Raw genomic sequence first — 12,201 nt, 5'->3', positions numbered from 1 at the left:
CGTCCTTTCGAGGACAGTCTTTCAGGGGAAAGTTTCAGTCCTCTAGGGGCAAGACACAAAAGTCCAAGTTTGGCTCCTTTCACAAGAAGCCTGCCTCCAAAGGAGAGGACAAACCCTCCGCATGACTGTCAGGGGATTTGCCCGGCAGTGATAAAGGTGGGGGGGCGTCTCACACACTTCAGGGACGCATGGGCCTCTCTAGACCAGGATGCCTGGGTGTTAGACATTATTACCCAGGGCTACAAAATCCCTTTCAGAGGTCCGCCTCCGAAAAGGTTCATCCCCACATCCTTACCAAAGGAGGCGCTGCTTCGTACAGCTCTTGTGAGGGCAGCTCACTCCCTTTTGGAGAAAGGGGTGGTTACCCCGGTTCCCAGGGCAGAGTGGAAGAAAGGCTTTTACTCCACTCTGTTTCTGGTGCCCAAACCAGACGGGTCTTTCAGACCAATCCTAAATTTGAAGTCCCTAAATGTTCACTTATGGGTAGACCATTTCAAAATGGAGTCTCTACGGTCAGTACTCCTGAGTCTGGACCAGGGAGAATTTTTGGCGTCCATGGATGTCCAGGACGCATATCTGCACGTCCCTATACACCCGGAGCATCAGACCTTGTTGAGGTTTGCTATAGGGGACCTGCATTTACAATTCCGGGCGTTACCCTTTGGGCTAGCAACCGCGCCAAGGGTATTCACAAAGATAATGTCAGTGATGGCGGCGGTGCTGAGGCTCAGGGGAATCACAGTAATACCCTATTTGGACGATCTCCTGTTCAAAGCAGAATCAGCAGCCATGCTTCAGAGTCACTTGACAGAGGCCATCAGTTTTTTTGCAGACTCACGGCTGGATTTTAAATTTGCAAAAATCTCAGTTAGTACCATCACAGAGGCTCCAATTCTTGGGAGTCATACTGGATACCCATCTCCATCGGGTATTTCTCCCAGAGGTAAAGGCCAGGGATCTGGTCATTTTAGTCCAGGAGATTCTCAGAGCTCGGAGCATTTCAGTTTGGAGGTGCCTCAAGCTCCTGGGGAAAATGGTGGCGTCATTCGAGACGCTTCAATTTGCCAGGTTCCACTCTCGGATGTTCCAATGGAACATTTTGTCAGCCTGGTCAGGAAACACTCTGACCATGAAGTCCGAGATGATAGTGCTGTCTTCGGACACTCGAGACTCCTTGAAATGGTGGACAGAAGTAGATTCCTTTCAGTGGGGTCGGTCATTACAGACCTGGGACTGGTTGATAGTAACTACCGACGCCAGTCTCAGGGGCTGGGGAGCAGTAGTCCTGGATCTCAGGCTGCAGGGCCTGTGGACGGCAGAGGAATCTGTGTTACCAATCAACATCTTGGAGCTGAGAGCTGTCTGGAAAGTGATTTCCTTGGCAGGAGACAGGTTACTGAACCTCCCTTTAAGGATTCAGACCGACAATGACACAGCTGTGGCGTATCTGAATCACCAAGGAGGTACTCGCAGCAAATTAGCCATGTGGGAGGTGTCCAGAATCTTCCTATGGGCGGAACAGAATGTTCCAGCTGTATCGGCTATATTCATACCGGGAGTAGAGAATATAGAAGCCGACTTCCTGAGCAGGGAGGAGCTCAAGGAAGGGGAATGGAGCTTACACCCTCAGGTGTTTCAGCAGATCACCTTAAAGTGGGGAACTCCGGATGTGGACCTGATGGCATCCAGGTTCAATCATCAAGTGCCCAGGTTCTATGCCAGAATGAGGGATCCACTTGCGGAGGCAGTGGATGCCATGACTATTCATTGGCAGGGAGATCTTCTCTATGCATTCCCACCAGTACCAATGTTGGCGAGACTTTTGAAGAAAATACAGGGGCAGAAGGTTCCGGTGATCTTAGTGGCCCCTGATTGGCCAAGGAGGTCCTGGTACTCGAGGCTTCAGAGGTTGTCTGTGGACTCATGGCGTCTACCTCTGAGGCCAGACCTTCTAAGACAAGGCCCATTCAATCACCTGGATTCCGATCGATTGATTTTGACGGCCTGGCTATTGAAACCGCCATTTTGAAAAGGAAAGGGTTTTCTGAGGCTGTAGTACAGACTATGATAAAAGCCAGAAAGGCTGTATCTTCGGCAAATTATTATAGAGTCTGGAAGACTTACATTCGATGGTGTGAAAGAAGAAAAGCTCACACATCTCATTTCAAGCTATCAAGAATGATGGAATTCTTACAAGATGGTTTCTCATCGGGCCTAAGCCTTCAGTCATTGAGGGTGCAGATCTCGGCCCTGTCCATCTATTTCCAAAAAAAGGATAGCCGTTTTGCTGTAAATTCAAACCTTTTTACAAGGGGTATCCAGGTTGAAACCTCCATACAAGCAACCAGTAGCGCCTTGGGATCTGTCACTGGTTTTGGAATGCCTTCAGAAGGCACCCTTTGAGCCTTTAAGGTCAGCGGATTTTAAGTTCCTCACCTGGAAGCTAGTGTTCTTGTTGGCAGTGGCATCTGCTAAAAGGGTGTCAGAGTTGGGAGCTTTGTCATGCAAGTCTCCCTTCCTAATTTTTCATGATGATAGGGCAGTTCTGAGAACAGTGCCTCATTTTTTACCGAAGGTAGTCTCTGCCTTCCATTTGAATCAGGAGATAGTTCTACCTGTGTTTCAACCCCCTGAGGGTTCTAAGAAAAGGGACAAGTTGAAGAGTTTGGATGTTGTGCGTGCTTTACGCATATATGTGGACAGAGTAAAGAGTGTCAGAAAGACTGATACTTTGTTGGTACTGTATGACGTACACAAGATTGGTTGGCCTGCATCTAAGCAGACTATTGCTAGGTGGTTGCGATCTGTGATAGCCTTTGCATACACCAAAGTGGGTAGGCCTGTACCGGCCAGAATAAATGCGCATACCACCAGGTCAGTTGCCACCTCTTGGGCGGTTCGACATGGGGCCACAGCTGAGCAGGTTTGCAGGGCTGCCACTTGGTCATCTGTTCATACCTTTGCCAAATTCTATAGATTCCACGAGTTCGCGTCGGAGGACACATCATTCGGGCGAGCAGTGCTGAGAGCTGCAGACCTGAGCGTACCCACCCAAAGGACCGGCTCTGGAACGTCCCAGTGTTGAGCTGTGTCACCAGGACCATTGAAAGAGAAAAAGGGATTTTTGTAAGAACTTACCGTTCGAATCCCTTTCTCTGATATGGTCCTGGTGACACAGCGATCCCTCCCTTACGCTCAGTAAGTATGCCAGAAGTTTCATGATGTTCATGTTAAAATGGTTAAAAGTTAACAGTTGCTGTTATAAAATGTGCATATAATATGTGCAGGCGTTTGTACTGAGTTAATGTATTCCAGTGGCTTTGAAAGATTGAACTGAAGAGTCCGGGATGCAGTAGGGGAGGAGCCTACCCTCTAAAGCTTTAGGATAGGTGCCTGGCTCCTTCGGACCCTCCTACATCCCAGTGTTGAGCTGTGTCACCAGGACCATATCAGAGAAAGGGATTCGAACGGTAAGTTCTTACAAAAATCCCTTTTTCAAAATCTTTATTTACAATGGTAACTTTTAGTCTGAAGGTAATGTCTCACTCCAAGTGACTACAGTGTTAGAGATAGCTTTCCAGGGGGTATGGATCATAGGATAGACAAGCATTAGGTTGACCACTGAAAGTTGACATGCATGAAGGCCGACATGAGATTAGGTCGACATGGGGAAAGTAGAAAGTGAAAAGGTTGACATGATTTTTTTCTGTCGGCCTAACCCCATGTGGACCTAATGCTTGTCGATCTTCCCCATGTCAACCCAGTGACCATATCCCCTTTCCAGGAACCTCTCAGCTAGGTTCATATGGAAGGTTTTTATATACTGAACTGGTTTGGCATTTCTCAATCTTGGTATATGTTTTTTTTTTTTTTTTTTTATGTCTTCTGTCTTCTTAGGTCAAACGCTATTTTTGTTTTCTTCTCTTAGGTGCTAACAAAGGAATTTTATGCTCTTCAAGCATCTTCAGAGAAACGCGTTACGGAGCTCCAAGCTCAAAACTCTGAACATCAAGCAAAACTTGAAACCTATGAAAAGCTGGAACAGGAATTGGATGATGTCATAATGCAATCTGCACAAAGCAAGTGGTCATTTTACATTTTCAGTCATGTTAAATTTTCAGGTCCATGTTCTTAAAAAAGCTCTAACAGTGGCAAAAGCACTACCTTATGCATATAAATATATTTTTTTTCTTTTAACATCTGCTTTATAGTGCTGTGGCTTGTGTTTATCTGTTCAGATCTCAAGGTACAGTATGAGGAATTTATCGGTGTCTTATTTCTAGAAAGAGACCCTAATCAGCGTTAAACAAAGATGCACCTGGTCAACTTCTGTGTATACTTTTTGTGGGCTAGATGTTGCTAGCTTGTTGTTTTTCTCCTTTTATATGTCTAATCCTTATATTAGCATTTTCTTCTAGAATATTCCTTATATTCAAATCAGGTGCTGTTCCCAGGGCCTGCAACTTGACCGCAAAAATGTTAAAATTATGTAAAGGTTAAACTTATATTTATAATTGTTAATTGTACGATAAGTTGAAGTTTATGTAATGTTTATTTGTATTTTATTAAGGCTTATGAGACTCCCATTTATTTTTATTTTAAGAAACATCCCTGAAGAAGTTGCCAGAGGCGAAACGCATTCTGTAGTTAAAGCAGATGTGCCTGTACTGGGTTAAAGTTGATGTCATAGAGTTCATTCCCTAAATAAGTTAGTAACATCTAGTCTATGAAAGGCCACTCTGTATTTATGTGTTATGTAAGACTTTTTAATTGCCTTATAAAAGATATGAAGTTAAAAAAGTTATCCAAGTGCATCTTTGGGTGAACTTAGGGTCTCTTCATAGAAATCCTCATACTTTGAGATTAAAAAGGTTATTTAAGTGTAGGATAAATAGTATTGATATCATTAGACTTTTACATAGTATAGGTTTTGGTGCACCCTTAGACTTTCAATCTTGACAATACAATTGGTCATAAGGTGGCACAAAGACCGCAGGCGGTTTCTCCCAGCACTAAAAAGAATTTATCACTTGTAATTGGACATTTCTCATTTAAAACCGTATTAAATTTATATCTTAAATAATTTACTGGGGGTTTTTTTGTGACTGTATGCGTATAAAACAAGTATAAAACAAAGTTGTATGTGTTCCATGTTGTGTACGCACATAGGGGTATATTTACAAAAGATCATTTTATTTTTGAAATAATAATTAAAAAAAAAACACAGTTCCCGACAGCTGAATTTTTTTTTCATGTTTAAATGTTAGTAAATTTGTGCTCTAGCCCTGGACGTCCAGCTTTGATTGAGAGAAATATTAAATCTATCAACATCAGCCAAAAATCACCCAAAATGAACCTTTAATAAATATACCCCATAGTTTTAAGACATTGATTGATCGATCTGCACAAACTCTTGAATGTATTGAGTGACTTTAGGTGGTTACTGGGAGTTGGCTGAAGATTTTCTATCTGGTGGGTGTTTTATGGAAGTGTTGTGGGCTTGTTGCTAGAGTGATTGCTAAATTTTTAATAACCTGTTTTATTAATTTCCAAGTAATACAGTCGTAGTATAGGGATATAGTAAGCATAACAAATGCCCCACATGTGTGTAACAAGAAAAGTAGGAGAAGCAACAGTACATTGTTCAAAGAAGTCAGTCTGACAAAAGGAACAATCGACCGTGGTCATAGGCCAAGTCTACATAGGTTCATCTGAGCATATAAATGATAAGACGTATAATCATAACCCTCAACTGTACATAAGGGAGGAAATACTAAACTGGTTTAGTGGGGGGGAGGGAGTGCCTATATTTCTTTAAAGGAGTAGTAGACCTCATACAAGGGTTTTTTATGATGGAGGTATAACAACAATTAGGCAAAATTGATACCACTGGATTCCATTTGAAGTTGGCACAGTCAATTATGTCCTAGTAACTGGCAGCATTGGTGTCAGTTCTAGCAGGAGGTGTAAAACATTGCTAAGTGCTAAAGTATGGAAAAGCAATCGACTATGGGGATATGGACGACCAATTGGAAATATCAAATGAAGGACCTTATTTCTTATATCCGTGTCCAGCATAGATATGTATGAAGTCCATTTCATATCAAACTTGTGTGAGGAATTGGGAGTTTGTAGTAATAAGGTCCTCCTATCGAAAGATAAGTGTTGTAGCATCATATTGTGAAGTTGGAGGATAGAAGGGGCTGTCATTTACTGTCCAATGTTTTAAAATTAGTTTTTTTTTCTAAATTATGTACTTTGGAGGCCATATTCTAATGGAGTTTATGTACCTTGCATGGAGCGAATTCAAGTCCTGACAGTGCTTCTGGTGGGAATCCCAGCTGTTCCAAAATTAGACACACACCAGATGAAGGGCTTTCATTAGCATTAATATTAAGGGGGAAATTTACCAAGATGGGAGTTCTATTTCATATGGGATGTTGCTATGGGCAACCAATCAGAATCTACTTCTTTATTTACCATCTTCTAGAAGATAGTAGATAGGATCTGATTTCTTGCTTATAGCAACATCCCTTCTGAAATAGAACTCCCATCTTAGTAAATTTCCTCCAAAGTCTTTGATGCAACTACAGCAAAAGACCCTAAGAGCTCACAGTAGCATGGAATTCAGGTTCAGCTGGGGCTGTGTCATTGAACTGATAAATATATTTGAAAAATATGAAGAGTTTTTATATAACAGGATCTGTCCATCTGCAGCAGGCTTCCATGTTGGATGGGAGGTCATTCCCCAAAGTAAACAAGTAGACAGTAATAGTCTATCTACTTAAACGATTCTTAAGGGCCCTACATACGCAGAGATTTGTGCCAGAGATTCATAACAGGAGATTCAGCACGAGAGATTTCACTCCCTCAGATAATGAGCCACATACAGAGAGATTTGTGTCAGAGATTCATAATGGGAGATTCAGCATGGGAGTTTTCAAATCTGTCACACCTGTCACAGAAAGTGATGTAAAAAACTGCACTTCAACACAAAAATTATGTTATATGGTATAGACCAGGGCTGGGCAACACCGGCCCTCCAGATGTTAATGAACTACACATCCCAGGATGCCTTGCATCAGTTTCAGCATGGCCACATAGCAAAACTAATGCAAAGCATCCTGGGATGTGTAGTTCATTAACATTTGGAGGGCCGGTGTTGCCCAGCCCTGGTATAGACAGTAATTTCCTAAATAAACTTCTAAGTATATAAAATAAATTTCCTTAATAAATAAACATTGGTGGCATAGTGCCCCCCCCCCCCCCCCCTCCCAAAAAAAAAAAGGTTTAACCATTGGTGGCTAGTGGCTGACCCCCCTCCCCCCCAGCAATCTTTTCATCGTTGGTGGCACAGTGGTCGCCAAAAAAAATACTTACCCAGTCCAGTAGCATTAGCGGATCTGTCACAGGGTCTGCCGGCCGGGTCACTGTACACAACGCTGCCCCTCTCTGGCTCCCCCCATACACTCACACAAACTGACAGCACAGTGTTGCTGGGACTTGCGACGTTCCGGCTCCGCCGCCCACGTGTAGCAGTAGCAGCGAATCGGGATTCGGGTGCTGGTAGTGTAGATGGTGGATTCCGTTGTAATGCCATGTGCCTGTGCCAGATATGTATGGCCATCAAAGTAGTGGCTGTCAGTTCGGCGGCTCTGCTAGGTGCTCCGTGCTGAGACACCGCCAAGATCTCCAGTATTTCAGGTTAGCAGTGGGGAACAGAAACAAGGGCAGGGCGCTTTGAGTGAAGTATAAAACAGACAGCGGGAACACTAGGGAAGGCAGTGAGAGGTGAGCCGGGTGACTGGGGATCCAAGTGAGGCATAGAACAGCGGAGGTACTTGTGCGACTTGCCGGGCTGGCCCCTTCTGTGATCGCTCAGAGGCCACCACACAGCAGACATGAGCAGGGCCTTCTGAGCGATCACTATGAATTTACTAGCAGGGCTGTTATACATCTGCGGGGTCGCGCATTTGTACCGCTGTGTGGGTTACACACACAGCGATATTCAGCCACTTTCTGAGGGAGTAAATATGATGTAAAATCGCTCAGAAAGTGTCTGAATATCGCTCTGTGTATAGGGCCCCTTAGTTTCAAAACTCAAGTTTCCCTAGCAGGTCATGTTTTCAGTATTCCTGTGTTTGGAAGTAGGTGGAGACCCAGGAACATAGATTAACTCACCTGTGCATGGTTAAAGATATCCACAAATCATGATCTGGTGGTAGTGTTTTGAGGACTGGAGTTGTGATTCACTGCTCTGTATACGTGCACTGAATGCATAAGTAGATTCACACACATGGGCAAGTCTAGTATTCGAAAATGTGCATCAGCTTGAATTAGTGCTCTACAGATGATGGAAGAGCTTTTGCGGTACTTGTTTCCTAGCACGGCGCCTATCTCATTGATTGTATGCCTTAAGTTTAAGGCACTTAAGGCATACAATCAACGTGATGGACCCGATTTTGTGTCAATCACCAGCTAATTTGCCGGTGAAAGACAAAATCGGCGGTACGCGTCCTCCGACCTTTTCATACCCCTACTATCCACGTCGGCGTGGAGTTGATTTTATAAAGTGTGGCGGGCGTAGCGTTCCCCGCGAGGGGACGCGGATACCTTCATAGGTATCCGCGTCCCCTCGCAGGCTTCACAGGTATCCTTGTCCCCTTGCCACGCTTCGGGTTCGCTGCGCTCGCCACACTTTATTAAATCAACTCCACGCCGACGTGGATAGTAGGGGTATGAAAAGGTCGAAGGATGCGTACCGCCGCCACTCGCCACACTTCTGGTTGGCGTCAATAGTGGGGTGGCGTTAACAATGGGGGGGGCATTTCAAACATGAGGGGGGGTTTGGTATTAAAATGGGGGGTTTGGGGGCTTTTTATATTGAAATCAATGTAAAATCGGATCTCGGGGACCATTTTACATTGATTCCAATGTAAAAATCGGGTCGATCGCGTCGCATGCGATTTGGTTGGCATGCGAATGCGATCAACGCGATTTTTCCCACCCGATGGATATAATCAAAATCGGTGGCGCCGTGCTAGGAAACAAGTACCGCTTTTGCTGTATGTATAGTACAGATGTGTCCCCATGCATCATTGTTACAGTCGTGCCAAACAGCCTTTCTCAGCGTGCCAGGTCCCACAAGACTCTGCTAGCATCGGCAACTTTTTGCCGAAACGGCATCTTAGGTGCTAATTCAGCATGACGTGAGAATTCACAGTGGACTGTGAGGAGCAAGCTGCCGCCCATACAGAATGAAAAGATGCCCCTTGCTAAAATCACCATCCACTCACAAATCAATATGCAGTTCCCGTACCATTGAAGAGTGTTTGCCATCTGTGCAAATGTGAGTAGTCCTGAGGCTTCCACTAATCCGCATCTGAGACCGGCTGGAAGTTGTCACCGCTGACGTAACAGACCCTCCTAAAAAATGCCTGGGCACACCTGTGTTTTTTCTGACACACCCTGAAACTGCAGGTTCCCACCCCTAAATGCCAACTCTCTGTCAGTCAAACTGAGGGATTATGTTTACGATCCATATGCATTTTCTGCTAATTCCACTTGCGCATGTGCGATGTGTATGGTTTGCACGTGCAGTCATTCCTTAATTGTTCAATTTGTGAAATCTGTATTTATCAATCCTTACTAAATTAGCCTCTTAAGCCCTGTACAAACAGGGTGATGGGAGCTTTGTGCTGCGTGATCTAGTTAATCACAGATCTCTCTGCACACATCGCTGCACCAGTGATGTTTGCTGAGCGATCTGTCATTGCCTGAGTTCTCAATAGAGAGAATGCATGCAGTCAAAATCTAGTCAAGCAAAAGCATACACTCTGAGCGATCCCTGCTCCATTTCTAAGTGATCTGCTGCCTGTGTGTATGCTCCTTTAGTTGCCACACACTAGGAGATTGTACTGATTAATTTGATATACGACACCTGTATATCTGTGTGCGCTTATGTAGCAGCGGGAGCTTTCTTCTGATCAGTTGTTTTGTGCTCCGTATACAGACTCTGTAACACAAACAATGTGTTGGATATCAAATTGATCAGCACAGTTTCTTGGTGCATCCTAGTTGCATCAAGTTGTGATAAAGACACATATGTGGCAAAAACAGACACCCAGCACTAGACTAACGCGATGCATTTCAAGCTGGGTGGCGTATTGAAGCTAGTAGTATGAAGATACAGCTGTATCAAAGTAATGCTGTGTGTTTTTCTTTCTTTCATGGTTTATTTAAGAACATTTATTTTTTTATTTTGAGATTTAGTGGCTCTTCAAATTCTACAGTGCTATTTTTTTCATATTATGCAGATATAATATGTGTGTGTGTGTGTGTGTGTGTATATATATATATATATATATATATATATATATATATATATATATATATATATTTAATAGTGTACATGTGCTGTATTAGGGGACATTAATTTGACTACAAACAAGTGATCTCAATGATGTGCTACTAATTATTGTCAAAATAAATAATTTTGTTGCAGTGGAAGATGATCTAGAAGCTGAAAGGGTTTTGTTTTCTTATGGCTATGGAGCCAATGTCCCCACTACAGCTAAAAGAAGACTAAAGCAAAGGTAAATTAACTATACCCTATTCATGTCTTAAATCTGCTCAAGATGGTTTATAAAATATATCAATTTACTTTGACACTAGGATATATACCAGCTTTCTAGACAGGGTTCTGATTGGCAATGAAAAAACATGTGGATTTTCAGTCCACAACAGTAGTTAATTTAAATAATGTTTCCGACATACATACATAAATACATACACATATATGCTCGCAGTCTGGGCGCACAAGCAGAGGAAGTGTGCGTCATCCAACCTCCTGCGCACAGTGGATAAGGTTGCCTAGCAACAGAACAAGCTTGCGTCTCACTGTTCAAGTGAGATGCGCATACCCGGAAGCACCAGCTCACAGATGCCGGGGGGTGCCGGACCTGAAGGGAGGCAGAAAAATACATATTAAATACATAGTAAGACATGATAAGTACATAAAAAAGCAAAACAAATAGACAATAAAATAAATCAATATGAACATACAAAAATACAATATTTACATACAAGAATGCAATATTTACAGAGATCACATAATGGCATTCCAATTTATTTTTTCATTAAGGCCACGTGGATGAGTAACATCCAATCTCAGAATCCATTTGGATTCCAGCCTCAGGAGCTGCCTGGCACGATCTCCTCTATTCAGGGATTCTTTAATGTGGTCAATGATGTAATATCTGAGGGAGGCCAATGGGTGACATAGGGCTTTAAAGTGGCGCGCCACAGGTTGATCGACAACTCTGCCCTTCAATGACAGATCGATTGCCGATCTGTGTTGCGCTATCCTGACTTTAAAGGGGCAGGTGGTCTGGTCCACATAGTAGAGCCCGCATTGGCATACAATAATGTACACAACAAATCAGTGTGACATGAAACAACATGGCGAATCTGATATTCTTTATCAGTGTGGGGATGCTTAAAACTTTTACAGGTGACCATGTAGTTGCTCTCTAGAGAGCTAAGCATGGGGCCACGCAATTTATATCTTAGATAGATTAATTGTCAGTACGGTATCTTAACCAATTGTATACATTTGGGTCGTTCAACATATCGTATATATTATATATAGAAATTCTACCTTAGGATTACAGCTATATTGCCATATGTTTGCGCTATCATTATAATGGCATTTGCAACTGTATAATTGTTTTCAATGGAATTGATATCTTGTTATTATGTGCTATAAAGGTGTGTTTGTTGCTTTGTACTTAGAGCCTGATGATAATGCCAATAAAGGCATTGAAAGTATAAGTTATATGTGAGGGCAAATTTATATATATATATATATATATATATATATATATATATATATATTAGCAATCCATATATAATCTGAATGGACCCACATTACTGTGGTAGTTTTTCTAGAAAAAAAAAATATATTTGTTTAAAAAATCCACATTCAAATATCCTTCTATTAACTCTAGTCAAGTTCCAAGCAAAAGCAATACCGTTTAATGACCACGATGTTGTGTCAACAGTGGCACCAATGGATTAGTGGAAAATGCATATTAGTTCAGAAACTGTGTAGTTGGGTCCTTTTTTAAAAATATAATCCTTACTAAGGACCAATAAAGTCTCTATTTTTAGTAATCCAAATGTATAGTTCTCTTTAATCTG

At 42.6% G+C, this 12,201-nt stretch overlaps 1 protein-coding gene across 4 annotated transcripts in view; it reads left to right on the top strand.

Annotated features, from left to right (window-relative positions):
- PIBF1 (progesterone immunomodulatory binding factor 1) overlaps positions 1 to 12,201 on the top strand; it is a 270,000-nt gene that overhangs the window by 117,651 nt on the left and 140,148 nt on the right. For all 4 annotated transcript variants that reach the window (XM_083168868.1, XM_083168869.1, XM_083168870.1 and 1 more), the window contains exons 12-13: positions 3,929 to 4,079; positions 10,505 to 10,595. In XM_083168868.1, coding sequence (XP_083024994.1) covers positions 3,929 to 4,079; positions 10,505 to 10,595 — 242 coding nt within the window. The remainder of the gene's footprint in view (positions 1 to 3,928; positions 4,080 to 10,504; positions 10,596 to 12,201) is intronic.

Source organism: Crinia signifera, chromosome 2 (genome assembly GCF_055691185.1).
Source record: "Crinia signifera chromosome 2, ASM5569118v1, whole genome shotgun sequence".
Taxonomy (NCBI): Eukaryota; Metazoa; Chordata; class Amphibia; order Anura; family Myobatrachidae; genus Crinia; species Crinia signifera.
Note: the sequence above shows the minus strand (reverse complement) of the source record. Positions and strands in the feature narration are given on the sequence as shown.